The sequence below is a fragment of the Lytechinus pictus genome, chromosome 14 (genome assembly GCF_037042905.1).
Source record: "Lytechinus pictus isolate F3 Inbred chromosome 14, Lp3.0, whole genome shotgun sequence".
NCBI classification, from domain to species: domain Eukaryota; kingdom Metazoa; phylum Echinodermata; class Echinoidea; order Temnopleuroida; family Toxopneustidae; genus Lytechinus; species Lytechinus pictus.
The window spans coordinates 21,768,212-21,791,686 of record NC_087258.1 but is presented as its reverse complement, the minus strand read 5'-3'; the positions used below and the strand labels follow the sequence as shown (position 1 = coordinate 21,791,686).

Genomic DNA, 23,475 nt, shown 5'->3' with positions numbered 1-23,475 from the left:
TTTGACCATGTTGTATTATCATCATTGAATCTCATCAAGTTTCTGAAAAGGCAAACCTTTGAGAGTGCGTATATAAATCTATTTCAAGAAAGTTGGACATAAAGGTATTCAACTATCACATCATTGTGCATGAGTTTCAGGTTAAAGTTATGGTCAATGAACTTTGACTGTACTGTGGTATCAACATCAAAAAAATTACTTAGGTTTATTATTTTCAAGATAATTAGATATCATGTCACTAGGTGAAGGTCAAGGGTCTTCTGAGGTTAAAAAAACCCTTAGGATTCTATTATTAAATGAATGGGTTTTTCATGAAAGTCCCACATTGAGTCTACATTAAAAAATTGAAAAATTTTACCTTTGTTTCCTCAAAAGGTCAATTATATCTAATAGGAGGAGGCCAGGATTATGTCAATTTGCCAAATAAACTTTGGAGTTGAATTATCTTGAACAGCTTTCTATTAAAATAAATACATACATTTTAACATGTATAGCACTTCATGTAAACATGCTCAAAGCACTTTCCATTATAATTGTGGGGGGGGGGGGGGGGGGGGCGTCGTCTAGTGGTTAAGACTCTTTCTTTCAATCTGAGGGATATGGGTTAGATTCCCAGCCAGGGTGTGTTTTCCTTCAGTAAGAAATTTATCCATATTGTGCTGCACTCAAGCCAGGTGAGGTAAATGGGTACCTGCAGGAAGTAAGTCCTTAAAAAGCTGTGAGCACCGGATGCGGTAGTCTAGCTTAGCCGGGGTAATATAGGAGCACTATACAAATCCTATATTATTTTATTTATTATCATAAAAATGAATAATTCTACTTTTCAAGTGCTTTCAATACATAAAATGGGTGTTACAAATAAAATTCATAGGTTTGTAAGCTTTAAAAAAAAACAATTGTACAGAAGGACATGAACGGATTTTGAATATTGGGACCAGTGAAACTTATGCACTGTTAACCTAAGTTGGGGGATAGAAAAGGGTCTGTAAACAAAAACCCAACATGAAATGTATTGTGGTGTCAGATTATTAATGGACAAGTAAACAAAGCAATTTTTTCTATAATTCTGTTTTTGACCAGTAGCAAGTGAATCTCTTTGAACAAAGGAAACACATGATCATACTTTCTGGCCGTTGAAATGGTACCGACTGCTCGATTCTGAATGTGCTGTAGTGACTATTATCTAGGCAGCTGAACATCAGTTCAAAGTGTCCCCAAGTGATTATAAATACGAAGTAAAAAGTAAAGGTCCCAGTACAAAACCCTGAGGAACGCCATATTGCAACCCATGACCCTTTTTTCTTAATGGCTACCGACCGCGATTCGTTTTAAAGGCAAGGTCAGTTTGTCAAAGGTAGTTCAGATTTTGATTTCTTGACTCTAAAACCCCCAAATAAATATTTTGAACAACTCTCTATCAAAATGGAATCACCTCCTAAAGTTGTCATTTTTCAAAATGACAGGCAGCTGTCAGTTTGAATTTTTCATGGCAGTAATCTCTGATTAGGCGGTCAAGTTTAGGTCAGTTAACTGTGTGGACTTAAGATTTTAATTTCCTAACCTCAAAAATCCCCATGTTGCTATTTTAAAAAGCTAATTTATACCACTAATCAACCCAAATTCCTTTCTTTTTCAAACTGGCCACCAGCAGCCACTCTGGATATTTTAATTATACTAAAGTCAATCTCTGTTCAGGAGGTCAAGATCACTTCAACTCATCAAATAGACTTAAGATTTTGATTTCCTTTACCCCTATAAAACTCATTCTTTATAATATTTTTATCAGCTTTATAACAAAATCCACCCAAAATTTCTTTTTAAAATGGTTTCCGGCAGCCATTTCAAAGTTTTTATACGAATTTTATGGTCAGTTTTTCTTCATACAATTAATTGTCCAGAAACACATTATACATGAATGTGATTGGCAAATTTATTTTATCCCATTAACCAATAGCTTTAAGATATAGACATTTGTGACCCTTAAATTGGCAGCCACCTTGGAGTTTGAATTTGGGGGTAATTCAATTCAGCAAATAGATGTCACATGTCAATCTCTTGAAAACTTTACCCCTAAATCAATATTTCTGTCAGATTACTAGGCCAAATGGCCCTAAATATTCTCAAAATGGTCTCTAGCTGAATTCTCCCTAATTTCACAAACCCTTAGAAAAATTGGCATACTGGCTATTTTTTTATAAAATTTATTAGAGCACAAATGGTCAAAAACAGATCTTTACACTCCACATTCCTCACTTGAACCTAGGAAGTGATTCGCTAGGTCCACAGGAGAGCTTGTGCGTCATAGACTGTAGATGGTTGGACCATAGGGTGACCCTTTGATTGTGAGCAGAGCCATCAAGGGAATCAGTCGAGTGAAGGAAGCTACATCTTGTTTTGAATCTCTTTTTGGCAGGTTCATAGTTAAAGAGTGGATGAAGAGGGTGATCTTCTTGCTTATTTTTGTCCACCTTTGCTGACACCTATCTTCTGATGTGTGGATGGACAATACCACACAGTAGGTAGAGATCATCTGCTCTTGTTTTGTCGCAGCCAGTAATTGCTCTGCAAGCAGCATTCAGGTCTGCATCAATCTTTGCAGCATGTGATGATCTAAAACGGATGGGGACTGCATACTCCGCAGTCTAGTAGCATAGAGCAAGAGCTGTTGCACGGATGGTTATGGCATCTGTTCCCCGTTTTTTATGTTGGCAAGCTTCTTCAGGATGCTGTTCCTTGCTCCAACTTTAGCCTTTGTCTTGGAAACATGGTCTTTGTAGGTAAGGGAACTGTCTAGGGTGGCGTCAAGGTAGATTGGCTTACTGGTGTGTTCCAACCATTTTCTATACCATCTGAACCTCAGTTACTGGTCTGCATCTCTGTTCTTTAGGTGAAAAGCACTGAGTTGGGTTTTTTCTGGATTTGCTCAGAGATGATTTGCAGCGTAGTAAGAAGTCAGGCCTACCAGAGCATTGCTGAGTGCTTTTTCATCTCTTCAAAGGACTGTTTCTGTGAAGCAATGCAAATGTCATCAGCGTACAGGTAGCTCTCATTATTTGGTGGATTGGTTGGTCATTTGTGTAGATGCTAAAGAGTGGGACGATGATGCTTTCTTGTGGGAGACCTTTGTGTGTCAGCCATCTGCTACGGGAACCACTGAGATTCACAAAAACTGCTGATTTGAGAGCATGCTCTGAATCATCTGTGTCAGCTTAAGCCTTCCTTTGTCATCTCAAAGACTTTCCTTGTGAGTATTCGATGATTGTGTCATAAGCTGCAATGAGGTCAACAAAGGCTGCTCCGGTTATCAACCCTTTCTCGAAGCCACCATCTTCAATGTACTGTGCCAGATTCAGCAGTTGACTAGTACAGGACTTTCCTGGCCTAAATCCTGCCTGTTCTGGAATGAGGAGCTCATCCACCAAGGGAGCAATGTGGTTGAGTAGGAGCCTTTCAAAGATCTTGTATGCGTGACAAAGCAGAGATACTGTATGGGCAGGTAGCTCTTTGCGTTGGCTGTTTTTTTTTGCCTGGCTTGAGTAAGGCAACTACCCTTGATTTCCTCCGTAAGTTTGGCATTGTGCTTTCACTCAGACAGTAGTTTAGCATGTCAAGCAGCCGTTGGAGTGCAACAGGTCCAAGATGTTTCATCTGCTCACAGATCGAGGACATCATCCAATCCAACTGCCTTGCTGATCTTCATTGCATTGATAGCATTGCACAAGTCGTTCATGCTGAAAGGTCTTGTGAACTCAGATGACTCTTGGCAGGCTGTCCGCACACTTTTAGGTTGGATATTCGCTGGTGATTATGAGGGTTACCTTGGCTGTTCACTAGAAGCTGGTTGGCCACTTGGCCGGCGGTAACTTGGGACCTAGATTGGGACTTTGTAGAGTCATTCCCAAGGATCCGAATCTGGTGTTTCTGCCGGCCCTGAGTATAGCTTGTACGGCATTCTTGTGGAATATTCTTCCTTCATGATTTCTTCAGCAGCTCTAAAAATGTGTCGTAATGAGTAGGGAGTGCAGGGAGGTTCTGAAGATATGTATCCAGATCTATGGCAAACTGCTCACAGTTTACTTTCTTCAGGTTGAAAGTCTGCAGAAGGGAACTTTGCGAGATTAGTTCGTTTTTACTGTACATTCCACCATTACCTTTTTCAACATGTTATTTTTTACCAAATAAGTTGGTATTTGGTTGCCATGGCAATGGTCTGAGATGGTACTTACATATTTACCAACAAGCATATTTTTTTTAGCAACCTAAACTTAGCGGAAATGAGCGAAAAAAATGTGACTCTATATGTTTTTATCAAAATTTGTTCTTTTCTGAGAAAAATAAGATGTTACCATGGCAACGGGCCATTTGCAACATTGATATTTATCTTTAAATTCAAGCATTCTCAAGGCAACATCAATTCCTATCATTCCAATAAACTCATGCATAACACTTACTGTAGTTTTTACCACTAAATGAGTGGTAAAAACCCAACGCATGTAGATTAGGTCGCTTTTATTGTATTTCTCGACATTGTCTTTTTTTACCATGTTATTTCTTTTTTTACCAAACTAGGTATTATTTGGTTGCCATGGCAATGGAATGAGAGTGTATTTATACATTTAGCAAAAGCCACTCCTATGTTCAACACCATAAACGCAGAGAAATTAAACAAAACATAGATTCTACAACTTTAAATCAAAATTTTTACTTTTCTGGAGGAAAAATGAGCCGTTACCATGGCAACGGGCAAATTGGAACCATTTTGATGATCTTAAATATTTTGAATTTCATTTGTATTTAATTGGAATCTTGAAATCAATCTATTGGCTAATTTATATCATGTTTATCTACCATTTACAGGGGAATACATGCTATTTTTGATAAATTAATCCGTTGCCATGGCAACGGTCGAAGACGGCATTTATAAATTTGGCAACAAGCAGATTCGTATTCAGCACCCTAAAAATAGGGGGATAAGCACAAAAAATCAGATTCTACAGAAAATTTTTGGAATTCTTACTACTTGCCGCCTACTATTAGTTCCGACGCCATTTTGATGACGTCACGATGTAATTAAGAGTCAAATGTGGCATGAAATCATATCTCCTATTCATACTCTATTCGAATATGAAAAGAAAAATTGGGGTCAACGGACTCCCTGAAGAGCTACAGTGAATTTTATATAGGCATATTTTAGCCCATTTACGCGCGCGTAATGCAAATTTGAATGGACGCGCATTCCCGTATTATTGGTCGTTAGAGGCTGAATGAGGTATCAAATTAATCAGAAGATAATGAACAATGGAAAGACATGAAAGAAATGATGACTCGAAGATGCATAACGATGGTAGGTGCAAGAACGCGCACGCATACCTGTGCGCGCGCAAATTCTTGACATGCTCAAAATGACCAGAAACGTACCCAAACTTGACCACGGTCGATTTGGGGAAATTTAAAATTTTGACGCGCGCGTACGTGCGCGTCGTGACCTTTGCATGACCTCTGATGATATGTCCTGATGACCTGTCACCTGAACTTGATATGATGCAAATATGGATGATTTTTGATGATTAGTTGCGATGATATGATCAATCATTTAATTTTACAAAATGGCGCCTAGATGACGTCATCATGATTTGATAACCTTGAAAAGTTTCCATTCCCATGTCCATAATGATGCCCATACATGACATGAAAATCAAGGAAATTGACATGCCCGATTTTGAGATAGAGGTGGACAAAGATTTGGCAATAAAAATAAAGAAAATTCTGACGAATATAATAGGTGATCTGTCATCTTAATGACAGACCACCTAAAAAGGACCAAAAAAAAAAACGAAAAAAAAAAGGGGGTCCAGCGAGGTTTGAACCACCGAACCCTGGTATACCGGTCAGGTGTGTTATCCAGTCGGCCACAGTGTGTTCGACAAGCACAGAGAGCAAAATAGGAAACATATTGTCAACTTGACATTGAATGTACATTCTTGCAATTCCAAATTGGCATGATGACAAAACTCTACAAATTCTAGTTTTGAGAATAGTACAAGCTTTAAAATGAAACAGTGGAGATATTGTCTAAAGGATACATTCTAAGCTAAAACATATTGAAAATTTGGCGAGAACAGACCAAGATTTACGGAATTAAAATCAATTTAAATGACTGTGGTGACATCATGAAACAGAAAACACTTGTTCTTAGTTCCGACGCCATTTTGATGACGTCACGATGTAATTAAGAGTCAAATGTGGCATGAAATCATATCTCCTATTCATACTCTATTCGAATATGAAAAGAAAAATTGGGGTCAACGGACTCCCTGAAGAGCTACAGTGAATTTTATATAGGCATATTTTAGCCCATTTACGCGCGCGTAATGCAAATTTGAATGGACGCGCATTCCCGTATTATTGGTCGTTAGAGGCTGAATGAGGTATCAAATTAATCAGAAGATAATGAACAATGGAAAGACATGAAAGAAATGATGACTCGAAGATGCATAACGATGGTAGGTGCAAGAACGCGCACGCATACCTGTGCGCGCGCAAATTCTTGACATGCTCAAAATGACCAGAAACGTACCCAAACTTGACCACGGTCGATTTGGGGAAATTTAAAATTTTGACGCGCGCGTACGTGCGCGTCGTGACCTTTGCATGACCTCTGATGATATGTCCTGATGACCTGTCACCTGAACTTGATATGATGCAAATATGGATGATTTTTTATGATTAGTTGCGATGATATGATCAATCATTTAATTTTACAAAATGGCGCCTAGATGACGTCATCATGATTTGATAACCTTGAAAAGTTTCCATTCCCATGTCCATAATGATGCCCATACATGACATGAAAATCAAGGAAATTGACATGCCCGATTTTGAGATAGAGGTGGACAAAGATTTGGCAATAAAAATAAAGAAAATTCTGACGAATATAATAGGTGATCTGTCATCTTAATGACAGACCACCTAAAAAGGACCAAAAAAAAAAACGAAAAAAAAAAGGGGGTCCAGCGAGGTTTGAACCACCGAACCCTGGTATACCGGTCAGGTGTGTTATCCAGTCGGCCACAGTGTGTTCGACAAGCACAGAGAGCAAAATAGGAAACATATTGTCAACTTGACATTGAATGTACATTCTTGCAATTCCAAATTGGCATGATGACAAAACTCTACAAATTCTAGTTTTGAGAATAGTACAAGCTTTAAAATGAAACAGTGGAGATATTGTCTAAAGGATACATTCTAAGCTAAAACATATTGAAAATTTGGCGAGAACAGACCAAGATTTACGGAATTAAAATCAATTTAAATGACTGTGGTGACATCATGAAACAGAAAACACTTGTTCTTAGTTCCGACGCCATTTTGATGACGTCACGATGTAATTAAGAGTCAAATGTGGCATGAAATCATATCTCCTATTCATACTCTATTCGAATATGAAAAGAAAAATTGGGGTCAACGGACTCCCTGAAGAGCTACAGTGAATTTTATATAGGCATATTTTAGCCCATTTACGCGCGCGTAATGCAAATTTGAATGGACGCGCATTCCCGTATTATTGGTCGTTAGAGGCTGAATGAGGTATCAAATTAATCAGAAGATAATGAACAATGGAAAGACATGAAAGAAATGATGACTCGAAGATGCATAACGATGGTAGGTGCAAGAACGCGCACGCATACCTGTGCGCGCGCAAATTCTTGACATGCTCAAAATGACCAGAAACGTACCCAAACTTGACCACGGTCGATTTGGGGAAATTTAAAATTTTGACGCGCGCGTACGTGCGCGTCGTGACCTTTGCATGACCTCTGATGATATGTCCTGATGACCTGTCACCTGAACTTGATATGATGCAAATATGGATGATTTTTTATGATTAGTTGCGATGATATGATCAATCATTTAATTTTACAAAATGGCGCCTAGATGACGTCATCATGATTTGATAACCTTGAAAAGTTTCCATTCCCATGTCCATAATGATGCCCATACATGACATGAAAATCAAGGAAATTGACATGCCCGATTTTGAGATAGAGGTGGACAAAGATTTGGCAATAAAAATAAAGAAAATTCTGACGAATATAATAGGTGATCTGTCATCTTAATGACAGACCACCTAAAAAGGACCAAAAAAAAAAACGAAAAAAAAAAGGGGGTCCAGCGAGGTTTGAACCACCGAACCCTGGTATACCGGTCAGGTGTGTTATCCAGTCGGCCACAGTGTGTTCGACAAGCACAGAGAGCAAAATAGGAAACATATTGTCAACTTGACATTGAATGTACATTCTTGCAATTCCAAATTGGCATGATGACAAAACTCTACAAATTCTAGTTTTGAGAATAGTACAAGCTTTAAAATGAAACAGTGGAGATATTGTCTAAAGGATACATTCTAAGCTAAAACATATTGAAAATTTGGCGAGAACAGACCAAGATTTACGGAATTAAAATCAATTTAAATGACTGTGGTGACATCATGAAACAGAAAACACTTGTTCTTAGTTCCGACGCCATTTTGATGACGTCACGATGTAATTAAGAGTCAAATGTGGCATGAAATCATATCTCCTATTCATACTCTATTCGAATATGAAAAGAAAAATTGGGGTCAACGGACTCCCTGAAGAGCTACAGTGAATTTTATATAGGCATATTTTAGCCCATTTACGCGCGCGTAATGCAAATTTGAATGGACGCGCATTCCCGTATTATTGGTCGTTAGAGGCTGAATGAGGTATCAAATTAATCAGAAGATAATGAACAATGGAAAGACATGAAAGAAATGATGACTCGAAGATGCATAACGATGGTAGGTGCAAGAACGCGCACGCATACCTGTGCGCGCGCAAATTCTTGACATGCTCAAAATGACCAGAAACGTACCCAAACTTGACCACGGTCGATTTGGGGAAATTTAAAATTTTGACGCACGCGTACGTGCGCGTCGTGACCTTTGCATGACCTCTGATGATATGTCCTGATGACCTGTCACCTGAACTTGATATGATGCAAATATGGATGATTTTTTATGATTAGTTGCGATGATATGATCAATCATTTAATTTTACAAAATGGCGCCTAGATGACGTCATCATGATTTGATAACCTTGAAAAGTTTCCATTCCCATGTCCATAATGATGCCCATACATGACATGAAAATCAAGGAAATTGACATGCCCGATTTTGAGATAGAGGTGGACAAAGATTTGGCAATAAAAATAAAGAAAATTCTGACGAATATAATAGGTGATCTGTCATCTTAATGACAGACCACCTAATAAAACTAGAGAGAATTTAATTTGAGTAAAAATGTCCGTCCGTGATGAGAGGTAATAGCACCCCCACGGATAAAATGGACTATTCCAGTACTTTCGGATTTATCAATCTTCATGAAACTGAGTTCTTTGAAACCTGAGATATCAAAGATTATCTTAAAAGCAATTTTGATAGAAATATCTTTAAAAAAAAATTTCACCTCAATGCTAACCCTTAACCGATCATGCTCATATCTATACTTTGGAAAAAAATGGTCAAAAGTTGTGTCTTCCATTCTGTACCAAAATACAAGAAAAATAGTGAAAAATGAAATATGCCTTATTACCATTTTGTTATTGCAACAACATACCACTTTAAATATTTCTGAAGTTTAGAAGAGTCAAATTACCTAAAATACACAACAGCTTTTCAAGTAAATTTGTAGTACTCATTCAAAAATGAATATTGCAACCTGGTCAGGTGATGTAACGTGAGTAACCGAAAAAACTGACTTTGTTTTCTGAGAGAAAAATTCTTCACAGTTAATTGGTGGGATTCTAAATTCTCTTCCTTCAAACAATCTTTGACACAGTGATGACTATCAAAATCATTAAAAAGTACAATTTTTTATAAAAATGATGAAGAAAAACTGTAACGTGAGTAACTTTGTAACGTGAGTAACCATCATGTAATGTGAGTAACCAGTAAAAATTATGCAGTTAGGTAACATTTTCTGTGGGATGTCAAGTTTTAAGTCTCATGGTGAGTTGTGAAGTTATTTTTGATTAATTAAAAGCAAAATAAGGGTACACCTCTTTGATGTGACTCTTTGTTCATCAAAATATCAGTGGTCATACAATCACACAAAAAATTGAATATTAGTAGAAGTATTCACAATGCGAGAGTGCATTAGTAAGACTTGGTTTCGATTAACCAAACTTTAAAGAGTGTTCGAACAACACATTGAATGTCCTTACCTGTAACCCTATCTAGGCTGGGGTATTTTGGGAGTTAATATGGCCCGGGGGGGGGGGGGGGTGGGTGGGGCCTCCCAGGCCCCCCTTGAGATCTTGGCCATTGGCTGCACGATCACGCCAAAAATTTGCACGCAGGTTGTCTTGGACATAATCTACAATACTATACAGTAATTTATTTCATGCAAATTGGTATTAAGCAATTATGCTAATTTATGCATAATTAGTAAGCAAAATCATATTTTTCCCTCTTACTTCCTAATAAAGCTCCAATTGTTCCAATTTTTTTGTATAAAATCTCTTTTTGATGTTCCTAGTAATGAATTTTACACACATTGAATTTTTAATGACATTTGTGTTGTTAACTATACATGGACAAAATGTAACGTGAGTAACCGTAACGTGAGTAACCATATAATCTGCACCCCAAGTAAAAACCATGTGTTCTTTATTTTTTAATTATATACAAAGTTTGTCTCCCTAATATACTTCTTTGAAATGGATATAATCAACTTTCATAAAAGCCTTGTATGAGGAGACTTTTCACTTATGTCGACTTTTCATTTTATGCATGTCCAAATCATGTAACGTGAGTAACCGACACATTCCAAAGATTTGCCAGGAGCATAATAACATTTCCCAAGTTTTGTTTTTGTACAAAGGATAGTCAGACTGTGTACTTTGTTGTGATAAGGAGATGTTTAGTTCCTATCAATAATAATGGAGTTACAGCTCCAAGTATGAGTCAAGGTGTCTCCAAATGTAACGTGAGTAACCGTGGAATAGCCCATGTGTACAGTCAATGCAATATTAAATTACTATAGGAAAACATGTAGCTGCTATGACCCCCCCCCCCCCCGAGTAAGTAAAACATACATTTCTTATTATAATTAAAAATGTGAAATATTATGAAACTTTTATTATTTTAAAAAGCCTTACATATATTAAGTACCAAGAAAATTATGCCCCTGAAAATCATATAGCACTGGTAAATGTTAATATGTATTGTCAGTTACCGACAAGTAATGATAAAAATGTTTAAGAAAGGAATTAAGAAAAAAAAAATTTTTTTCATTGAAATGTTCCTAGAAACTCGGGTATACTTCCACATCAAGCTCACTTTCATGTGAAGCCCTGCACAGAAGATACAATGCAATGATTCCACACATTTGACTTCCATGTGTTATCTCTATATGGCAAATTAAAGGAGAATGAAACTCTTGGAGCAAGTTAGCTTTTGTGAAAGCAGAAAAATCAAAGAATAAGATCAACAAAACTTTGAGAAAAATAGGACTAGCAATAAAAGAGTTATGAGCATTTGAATGTCGAGATCACTAATGCTATGGAGATCCTCCCATTGGCAATGCGACCAAGATCTGTGATGTCACACACGTACAACTCTCCCATTTGGACACTGAAAATATACCCAAAAACATCTCTTTTTGCTCATTCTAATCATATGACAAACGATTCATCAATGATATAATGTTGTGAAACCTCTGTACTTGTCATCTCATAAAGAGAACACCTCACCTTGTGATAGACTCTATAAAAGTGAGAATATAAGTGAAATAAGTACTAAAGTAATGAGGGAGTTGTACGTGTGTGATATCACAGATCTTGGTCGCATTGCCGTTGGGAGGATCTACATGGCACTAGTGATCTCAATATTCGAATGCTCATAACTTTCTTATTATTCATTCAATCTTCCTCAAAATTTCAACAATATGTTTCTTTGATTTTTCTCTTTGATATGGATTCAGCTGGTTTCGAGGGTTTCATTCTCCTTTAAGTGTAATGTCAGTTACCATAATGTCAGTTACCAGCATGGTTGTGGAAAAATTATCATAGCCCCCAAAAGACAAAAACGAATTGTTTAATATTTTGACACATCTTAACCTAGTAACGGAGGTATATTTACATATTCAAATTATTACTCTATCTACTCAGGGACATGAGATATTTCAATTTTAATGAACACCCTGAAATTGCATGTCTTTTTGCGTAATGTCAGTTACCGACACATTTTTGCTTGCTGATGCGTAAAAAAATGTGGTTACTTAGGAAAACTTAGTATCAGAGTATACAGCAAGGTTCCCTTTATTAACTCTATAAAAAGCAAACTCCCATCATTTGTTGTTTTAGAGGTACACACAATGAAAGGTGTGAAAACATTGTGCCGTGTAATGTCAGTTACCGTGAAAATGCCCATTATCTCTGACCACTTTGGGAACTCCCCTCTCCCCCTTCTCCCAACTGACCACTTTGACCAATTGAAATAAAATATGCCATACACATGTACACTGCATACAGTCATTTGGTAACATTTGATGATACACTCTTTTACATTCTTATTCATCAATGAATACGAAAGTCTACTTCCTTTCAATTGGTTTATTTTCATCAATAATAATAATATAGGTATATATAACCAGGGAAGCCACTTCAGTCCTGAAAACCGTTCGCTCAGCGGGCCCTGCCATTATTATTACCCCTGCTTTAGCTGGGCTGCCTAAGCGATCAAGCATTCAAGGAATTTCTTCCTACCGCGTACCCATTCACCTCACCTGGGTTGAGTGCAGCACATTGTGGATAAATTTCTTGCTGAAGGAAACTACGCCATGGCTGGGATTTGAACCCACGACCCTCTGTTTCAAAGTCAGAAGACTAATCCACTGGGTCACAATGAACCTGAGTATTCTGAACCCACGTTATTCTCTTCTTCTTTATCAATAAACCAGCCTCCACACTATGCCCCTGGAACACCAATTGGTGTAAATGTCATCATCAAGGTAATGAAACTTCAAGATTCAATTTTGTGAAGGGGTATGGGGGGTGGGTCCTCCATAATCTGTCGTCTGGGAATTATCCTTGGCTATCCTTGGTTTTCACTGACCGAGGAACAAAGGTGCCGGGATTGGCATGAATGCTACTTATCATGGGCAAGATTTCCCAATCCTACCAATATCACCGGAGTGTTGGCTCAGTTGGTAGAGCATCCGTCTCACAACCGGGAGGTCGGGAATTCAAACCCCAGCCGCGTCAGACCAAAAAACGTTAAAAGATGGGAGTTGCTGCTACCCTGTTTGGCTTTTAACAATTAAAGGGATACAGTCTCATCGATCTAGTTCTGCACAGCGGCTGCCGGGCCTATTTCGAATGATAAAATGTGGATTTTTTTATCTCACAATATGTTTGGAAGATTTTAGACCTACCTCTCGAATAGCAGCATGTGGGCAACCTCCTGTTTCTACAGCCCTCATTCTTTCTTCTAGTAAAGCTTCGTTCCGCACCAAAAACTCCCAGTCTTCTCTGTAAAGAAAATACAGGACAGTGTACCAGGTAAACTTTAGTAATCAGCATACAAAAAAACACAAAGGCAACAGGCAATTTCGCCCTCTTGATAGCCCTTAAGTCTCCCATCAAATTCCAAAAATTGAAGGGTTTGGGGCAACCATCCTTTCAAAGCCACCCCAAGATCCGCCTTAAACAATATTCAAGAAATGTTAGAAGTATCGTTTGTCTACATACACAGCAGAATAAGAGAAAATGCTTATACAGCATAATTGTTTGTTGCATGGAAATTAGCCCATATAATGAACCGAATAGCCCCCCCCCCCCCCAAACTGAGCAACTGCACGAATGTAGGAAAATGAAATAGCCCCTAAAATAAAAAAAATGTCCGAGTCCAATCCTAGAGAGCATGAGTAAACAAAAACTACACATCAGCGAAGTGTACCAGGGCTCCACACAAATCCTTTTTTTCTACAGGTCCGACCTGATCATGCCGGACCAGTAGGTACCCAGTTTATCCATTTTTTACTGGTCCGAACGTAAAATTACTGGTCCCCCCAAAATGAAAAGACTTGAATATATTTTGCTGTTTATCAATGCTTATTGTTACCCCCCCCCCAAGAAAAAAAAACGGTATAGACACTACACACACACACACAACATAATTCATGAGTCCTTTTTCAATTTTAACGTTAGAGAGACATTCTTTTGAGATGCCAGAGCCATTTTTATAATTCACGACAAACAATTATATAATTTGAATCAGTTTGATATGTTTTTTTTACTGGTCATGTCGGACCAGTAAATCTGGGTATTTCTGAAAATTTACTGGCCCGATAGGAATTTTTACCGGTCTGGGACCGCCGGACCGGTGCCAGTGTCGCCCGCGGAGGTATTTTTGGAACAGTTCTAACATGACCGAGGCATACAGTACACGAACATGCAGCTGAGAATTTTGGGACCATTTCAAAGTATCGAGTGAAGGTAATTACACTAATGCCCAACAAGACATATTTGTATTTTTTGTTTTGAAGGGAAAGTTCACCCTGGCAAAAAGCTTAATGTAGACAAAGTAGAAATAATCATACAAAATATTGAGGGTCTGAGGAAAATCCATCACAGATTAAAAAGTTTTTAGAATTTCATTTTTTTTTTCTGTCATATGCGAGCAGTTTCCCATGTATCATAAATTTATCCCAAAAAAATTAATGAAATTTAATTTTTTTTTCAATGAAAATGGATTTTATTATACATTCATTATATCAGACAAATCACTCCTGAAAGATTTTTGTTTATTCATCATGAACCATTGAAAAAATGAAATTTCTGCATTTTATATCACTTTCCATTTGGGGCATGCTGCTCGTATAGTATGATCCAAATCAAAAAGTTAAAATTCAAATAACTTCTCAATCTTTACTTGATTTTCCTCAGACCCTCACCAATATTTCATATCATCTTTTCTGGTATTTTACAACAAACTTTTCCTCAGGGTGAACTTCCCCTTTAAAAGATGGTGTCGTGGATCCTTTTTTTTTTCATTTTAAAAAACCTGCTCATCCATTTCTTATTTTAGATTTATATATAATCTGGGTATATTCATGATGCAATAAGTAAATGACTTGATGTCACAATTTGTTTCTAAACATTCTTGCAGCCTTGCTATTTTAAATATGTACACAGATTTTTCAGTTTTGGGGATGTTTGTTCAGTTTTTTCCTTGTTTGAGTAAATACCAACCTACTACTACTACTACTCTTAACAATGACCAGTCAACATGCATTACTAATCATCTAATGATTTCACATCACCAGTTATAAATAAATTTAGGTTTTAGGGAAAATAAATTACTACCTTGTGGGAAGGATAGTGGCCCAGGAGAGAATTTTCAACAAAATGATTATCATGAATTTCTCAAAGCATAATTTGTTGATGTTATGTTCTGTGATTATTGTCTTTGACATCGTGTCGTATTGTCCAATGTCTATGTTATGTTCTGTCATAATTTTGTTTATAATAATGATGATATAGCATTTATGAGGCGCCCATTTATCTCGTTTCCTATTCAATGGTGCACTATATATTACCTTGGCTGTAGCTCCCGCTGCTTAATGCGCTTGGTGCATTCAAGGAATTAATCCTGCCGGGTACCCATTCACCTCACCTGGGTTGAGTGCAGCACAATGTGGATAAATTTTCTTGCTGAAGGAAAACATGCCGTGGCTGAGATTCGAACCCACGTCCCTCTCATTGAAAGACGAGATTCGTTACCACGAGACCACAACGCCCCCACACAAGTAATTCTTACTTTATAAGATATAAGATATAAGATATAAGATATTAAGATATAAGATATTTTTTATTCGTCTTTCTGCACATACATTTTATCTTACAAGTATGATTTCACATTCTACAAATGAAAAAAATCAATTAACCATAAATCATTGTTACAGTAGAAAAAAAAAGAAACATAGCAAATAACTAAACGTATTGAGAGAAAGACAAGGAGAACCCCTGAAAAAGCAAGGCTTGTAAGGCTAGGGTCTCCTTTGTTTCAAGTACATGACTGAATAGTATTCAGTGTTGACACGTAATATCTTTAAAAATATAAAAGAAAAAAAAATGCAACAATAAAACAAAAAAGACAAACTAAAACTAATCAATGACAAAAAAACACACACTAATAGAATACATTGCTTGAATGTACAGTTATGAAGTCTAATAAACTAACAACAATATGATATAATTAAGTGATATATGATGGAAGAGGAAAATAAGTATGGATAACATGGCATGAAAAAAAGAGGACGATCGTATGTATAAATAATAATAGTAAAGTAAAAAAAAAAAACATGACAAAGGTAAAAGAAACACGAGAAAAGAATACAAAAGGAAAAAAACATGGGCTGACCCTCTGCAGAAGAATCCAGTTAGACAAGATACAAGATAAATATATATTGATATATCATAACATTCTCCAGTCTTATATACAGTTTTTTAGGCTCCAAAATTAAAAATAACATAGTATATAAAAGCATATCTTAACCTAGAGCAACTCACAAATAACAATTAAGAAGATAACCTTTAAGTACACGCTGAAAAGTATGAATGCTTACCGATTTTTTTATATTTGAATTGAGAGAGTTCCAGAACCTGGGTCCTGTATTTACAACTGTCCTAAAAGCAGAACTTGTATGTAACTTGGGTAAGTGGAATGCAGAAGCATTTCGTGTATAATAGTTATGTATGTCACTATTTTTCATGAACATTGTGACCAGAGCTGGTGGCATGATGCCTGCATTGTATGCATACATTAGAGTACCAAGTTGAAAATCATAGATATCTTGTAATTTTAGAATTCTATGCTCATAAAAAAGTGGGGTAGTATGCGAGCGATAGTTAACATTACAAACAATTCTTAAAACTCTTTTCTGAATCAAGTACACCCTTTCTAGATTGGTTTTAGGAGAATTACCCCATGCAAGAACACCGTAATTGAGATACGGGAGAATTAGTGTTGAATACATTATACAAAGAATATCAGTAGAGAAAAAGGATTTTAATTTGTATATTACACCACTATTTTTTGATAATGTCTTACATAGATGATTTATATGGGTTTTCCAAATCAGTTTTTCATCTATTATGCTATGTAATATTATTATTATGTAATACAGAATTGTTGCTGTGTTGTATTTTATGTTGTGTTTTATTGTACACTATGCTATGTCCCATTGATTTAAATCTATTATACTGTCAAAATTTTTGTAATTCAGCATTATTCTGCGATCGAAGTTTTTCATCTGAAAACCATTTTGAATTAAATTGAAAAAAAAATAGATTTCCTCAAAATTCCACTCACACAGAGGCATTTTTCCAACTTTCATGAATTTTCCAGAAAATGTTTGATCTGCTAGAACGGAATGTACCCTGCCATAAATGGAGGAAAAATAGATAAAATGCATTGTTGCTACTTTATTCATAGCAGCATGGTTTGAAGTTCTAAAACTCTTTAAAGCTTGCAATGTACAGACCAGGGTAATATTCATCTATCATTGCTTCAGAGTCTACAGTGTTTTTTTTTTCATCTTCAGTAGGGACTTTTCGCATTTACTACAGAGACACTCTCTACAAAGCATTAATTCCTTTAAAAATGCAAGTCAAATCACAATGGAGAGCTGAGAGGCTTTTGTCGAAAGTTGGTGGACTAGGACAGCAGATCATCCGAAGATTTGCACCGGACGAACAATTGTAAATATGACATTGTCCAGAATCAAGAGATTCCGATGCTACCCCGGTCCACCAACTTTTGACAAAAACCTCTCAGCTCTCCATTGTGATTTGACTTGCATTTTCAAAGGAATTGGTGCGTTGTAGAGTTTCCCCGTAGTAAATGCGAAAAGTCTGGAATGTCCTAAATTGAAAGACAGATTATACTACACCGTTACACATACTTTTTGACCGAGTTATCCAAACACTTACTTTGTGAAGATGTCATTGGTCACAACACAGATACCGTACTTGTCTCTTAGATGTCTACAGAGGGCCAGAACGAGGGCGGTCTTTCCAGACCCAACAGGCCCACCGATGCCGACAGTGAATGCTCTCTGTGAAAATTGAGGAACAAATACAATGTTTTTAAGGAAAAAAATAACACATTTTACAAACACACACAAAAAAATGTTCAGGATCATTGATGAATACCAAATAAAAAAAATACATTATATAAAAATTACATTTAATCTTACAATTTATAAACTAATTAATAAATAAGTCTTTTTTATTTCTAGAAGCTTTAAATTTGGCAAAAATTGTCCTTGATCCTATAAAAAATGAATGCACTTGAAGTGTGTATTTTTACAGCCAAAAGCATCTGATCTAATAACTATAGGAAAATCATTTCATTTTATTCGTATTGCACCCCCCCCCCCACAAACCCCTGGGTCCCTTTCCACAAGCTCAGCGATTGATCGTACAGTTAATTTGCATGCTTGATTGTACATAATGATCCATATAATATATCCCTACAATCAAACACCAAGTTTTGTGCTACTGGGCCTCTGGGCCCTGTCTCACAAAGAGCTGCGATTAATCTAAACTGCATGCTTAATTGTTCAAAACATTTTCTAGATATGAATAATTCATACATTCATCGTTTTCTTGAAAATTCAGTGTGCTTTTCTTTGCTTAAAAAGGACATTGTGCAAATTTCCTATAGAAAAAAATTGATCGATGGATTTTCCATATATAGTTGAGGTTGATTGGATCAATCATAAATCTTTTTAAAGGGATGGTCCAGGCTGGAGATATTTATATCTCAATAAATAGAGTAAAATTCACAAAGCAAAATGCTGAAAGTTTGATCAAAATCGGATAAGAAATAACAGTTATTGAATTATAGAGACTTGCATTATTCCTGGGAAACAGTTCTAGACATGTCTTCATGAATATTCATTAGGTGGGCTGATGATGTCATATCCCCACTTGTTCTTTTGTATTTTATTATATGAATAGGTTGGATTGACAACTGATTAGTGCATTAGTTATTTAGTGCCGTAACTCCATTTTTTCATCATAATGGAGACACATCATTTACATGAATGAAATGAAAAAATGAAACAATTATGATTTCATGTAATAACATATAAGAAAAAGGAAAGTGGGGATGTGACATCATCAGCCCACCTTATGAATATTCACAATGTGCATATAAATGTTTTCACAAAATATTGATAAACTTTAAAATTCAATAACTTCGTTATTTGTTATCCGATTTTGATGAAATTTTCAGCATTTTGCTCTGTGAATTTTATTCTTTTTATTTAGATATTTATAAATACTTTCAGCCCAGACCATCCCTTTAAGACGGGGCCTGGTTTTACCTGTTTCCAATCGGACCTTCTGACTGGTAGCTCCCTGTTTACAAAGAATCCTGCATTCTCCATATGCTCATGGGTGTGGCCATGTTCGTTGCCATGGTCATGGGAGTGTGACCCTGTCGTCTGCTGACCAGACACGTTCCCACCTGCACGATTCAAACCATTAGAATGGAAAATGATATAAACCCATTCCCTAAAGACATTACCTTCTATGATTCCCATACTGTAGGTATAACACAGGCACCACCATGTTTCCGTAGAAATGGGTTGATTTCGTTTCTAAAGCTTTGCAAAACGATCGTGCACAAATTAAGGTCACACGTTTTATTACTTTTTCAGCCGAGAACGCACTAGTCGATCGCCATGGAATTTTGAGATCACGATACCAGCGAAAGCCTTGACCTACTTTATAATTCCGTCAAGCGAATTTGAAATTGGGATCTTGCCTTCCGTCTGGTATTTATGATTTTTATTAATTTTGTGTGAACTGTGGCAATTTTTTTACTGAAAATCAACTTCATGAGGATTCTTCAAATGTGCGCAAATTATAGTCATCCCATCATACTTGCACAATTCCACCTTTTGGTGCTCATCATGCTTGTTCAACTATATTTTTTACACAACATTCTACACATGGACAACAGAAATACAAATAGATTGTAGATCTTATATAGAAATTCTCCTGAATCATATTGCTCTACGAAGGGAAAAAAAAAGTGGTCTGTTTCACCTTTCATTACAAAATTATTTTTTTCTATATTTTTTTACTCTTCATAAAGGCAATTCAACAACCTTTTAGAATTCTTCTGTTTGTTTTGTTTTCAAAATATTTTTATAAATAAACACTTCTTTGCTACTGATTTTTAGTCTGTGCTTTGGCAATTTAACAGAAAATGGAACATCGCATATTTTGTTTTTCTGCTTTCTTGTTTTTGCTTTGAAAGAAAAGAAGAACAACCAAAAAGGGGGAAAAGGAGAAAAAAAAAAAATTGAAAAGTTGAGAAACGAAATATAAAATAGAGATATAAAATAAAAGATGACAGGGAGGGAAATCAAAATTGTAGCCCATCAAACAATTTTGTCATTGATTGAGACACCGTCTTTGCAATTAATGAATTTGCGTCATCAAGGGGTGGAGGGCTTGCCTTTGGAATTGGATCCGCCCATTCACGGAATTTGAATTTTCCTTTGTGTATGTAATGCAAAAGGCCAAAGGTAGGCCAGTGAAGGAGAACAGGCAATGCAAGTGTGGAGTGCAAGCGGAATATTTAGGCCTAAATCTTATTTGTCAACTTAAAAAAAAAAACTTTGTTTTTTAATATATTTTATATATAGTCACGTATTGTATTACCGGACACTATTATGATTCCGGACGCGCATATTACTGCGTTCGAAAACAATTTCGTACCTCAAGACTTTCGCAATTCAATTTCACAGAGCAATACATAGAACAAGATTGCAAAAACAAGGCCAAAAAATCCAACTTTTACCTTATTTATCTCTAACATGACAGAAAATGCTTAAAATATCATATAACATAGTTTTGCATTAACAATTGATATATTTTCTAACGGAAATATGGGCCTGATTTGCCGAATTTCAATCTCGTCCACTCCTTCGATCGAATGATGAGGTGTGGTGTATTGTGGGTGATCGTCGACGGCTAGTTCTCAAGGTACCCGTTCGCGAGGTTTACCGTGAGTAGAGCCGTCGATCGGCAGCGCATCGATATAGAACTTGATGAGCGTCACGATACGAACCCGAGCATATTATTATTGGAAAGTGCCATGGAACATGCAGCTAACAAGAAAAAATAAAATAAGTTATCAAACACGAATTTCTTAATACCAACATCTGCTCAGATTCGATATAAAAAAGCAAATAAAAACTTATAATTTACTCTTGATATGATATACGGTAAGAACAAAAAAATCACACAAATTTGTTCTTACATCGATAATCAAGGATATCTTTACCCGTCCGGCGCGCGTCCGGAATCATGATGTAATTTGTCGCGCTCGAAAATAATTGTTTTTCGTGGAGGGGTATGCGGCAAGTGCGATGCAAAGAAAATGGTTGGTAAATATAAAATAATTTTAATTTTTATCATATTCATAATTTTCATAATATTTGGAATAGCAAGTGTGAATTTTTCTTGATTGTATTTCCTCTAGTTGTCATTTTTAAAGCACTGAAATAAAGGTGTCCGGCAATAGGATACACTGCCATACTTTCTTCTTCTTTGTCCTCCTCCTAGTCCTAGCTAGTCCTCTTCTTTCTCCTTTTTTGGCCAGCTGTGTCAACTCTCCTCGGCTAACTTGCAAAACTATTAGTTTTACTAGATTTTAGATATATTTCCTCTAACTTAGTTGTCAGTTTTAAACCACTGAAATAAAGGTGTCCGACAATAGGATACACTGCCAGTGCCATACCTAGACTAGTATTACGACTAACGGTTCTAGCCACGCCCATGCGGCATGCCACGATCTTGGTCATTGCAAAAAAGAGTCTGCGTCCCCGGCGCCCGCCCGTGACCGAAGCTTGAACGAGCCGGTAAACACCACTTAGTGAGCTACTGAGCTGAGCTTGCTGTAAGCAACTCCGGTCGACGGGTGGGCCAGCCAGAGGCTCTTCTGAATTTAACCGAATTTCCATTCATGTGTATGTTTTCATGCTCACCTTTTACGAATGGCACGTTACTGCCACTAGATTCCGACATTATCACACCTTATAAAGCTTCGCCTTCGTCTTTGAATTTTGACTTCGTCTCACTATCATTGATTTCGTAATCAGCGACCGATAATTAGTGAATGACATGAGAAGGGAGGATATCGATAGCGATCCAGAAAAAGTGAGTATTGTGTCTCCAAAACGATGCAAAAGGAATGAAAATATTTGTTTTCTCCCTTTTAAAAATGTATTTTCATACTGGAATTAATAATTAACAATTATATATCAAAGGTGACATCCTATCACATTTACAGAGTAGTTCTCTATTCTTGCATTTGTCAAATCTCTAAGGTTATGAAAGTAATCAATCTGTATGTCCATCATAAATCTAGAACCTGATAAGAACAATAAAAAAACTTGAAGTGCAAATCAGTTCTTTCTCTGTGCGTTATAAAAACTGAAATTTCTTAGGACTACCGGTACCAGTCTCCCAGAGTCGATCACAGTTATAGTACAACAATTAAGTCTAAGTTATTATTTAAAAATTATTCGGGAAAATATTGATACTTAATTTGCATCGCAGCCAAGTCATTCATGGGCGGAAATCCTAGGGCCGGAGACACTAACAGGGGGACGCGTCCCGGCGCCCTACCCGTAGGGGGGGGGGGGGGGGCACAATATCAAATGTCCCCCTACTATTTTGGTTTTCTTATAGATGGAAAGAAATACATATAATTCCAATTCGAAATAAAGCATGTGTTTTGGTGGGATGATAACCTTTTTTTTTTTTGCTTGTCAAATTTATTTTGTTCGAAATGACCTTCAGTTACATTTGGGGGTGATAAGGTTTTTTTTTTTTTTTTTTTTTTTTTTTTTTTGCTTGTCAATTTTTCCAGCCCCTGGTCCCCCTAACTTTGGGGTGAGATTTCCGCCCTTGGGGTCAATTACACCACAAGTTTCCACAACTCTTTGGGGCATTTGAACAACTTGCTTTGCCGCGTATCAGTTTGCTGGCCGCCTCCTCAATATAGACGAGAGACGGTATTTTCTGGACTCATGGATCGGGGGGGGGGGGCATGGGGAATCCCCCCCCCCCCCGTTGTCCCCATGATAAATAAATATATATATATCCCAGAAGGAAAAACCAGTAAGACCAGTAAGAATTTTTACTGGTTTCCAGTAGAATTTTACTGGTTTCCAGTATATTTTTACTGGACCAGTTGATTTTTAACTGGACCAGTAAAAATCAACTGGAGACCAGTTCCAACAATTGCATTCCAGTTGAAGCAATTAGTAATACCAGTTAAATTGTTATTCATCAAACTGGTGTTTCTGGTCCAATAAATGGTTTCCAGTATATTTTTACTGGACCAGTTGATTTTTAACTGGA

General features: G+C 36.8%; 1 protein-coding gene across 1 annotated transcript; it reads right to left on the bottom strand.

The window, feature by feature from the left end:
- Positions 1 to 12,970: 12,970 nt before the first annotated feature.
- Positions 12,971 to 22,221, bottom strand: LOC129276479 (urease accessory protein UreG-like). The gene is made up of 4 exons (XM_064109524.1): positions 22,095 to 22,221; positions 19,419 to 19,561; positions 18,019 to 18,143; positions 12,971 to 13,554 (listed from the first exon to the last, which is right to left on the bottom strand). The coding sequence occupies exons 1-4, from the start codon at positions 22,132 to 22,134 to the stop codon at positions 13,422 to 13,424; spliced, it is 441 nt and encodes a 146-aa protein (XP_063965594.1). The 5' UTR covers positions 22,135 to 22,221; the 3' UTR covers positions 12,971 to 13,421.
- Between the last annotated feature and the right edge of the window lie 1,254 nt (positions 22,222 to 23,475).

Excerpts from the sequence above, each read along its gene's own strand:
- LOC129276479 (XM_064109524.1), bottom strand. The coding sequence starts at position 22,134 with ATGTCGGAATCTAGTGGCAGTAACGTGCCATTCGTAAAAG. Across the intron at positions 19,562-22,094 it reads TAACGTGCCATTCGTAAAAG|GTGGGAACGTGTCTGGTCAG; the intron begins GTGAGCATGAAA and ends TGAATCGTGCAG. Across the intron at positions 13,555-18,018 it reads ACCAATGACATCTTCACAAA|AGAAGACTGGGAGTTTTTGG; the intron begins GTAAGTGTTTGG and ends TTTTCTTTACAG.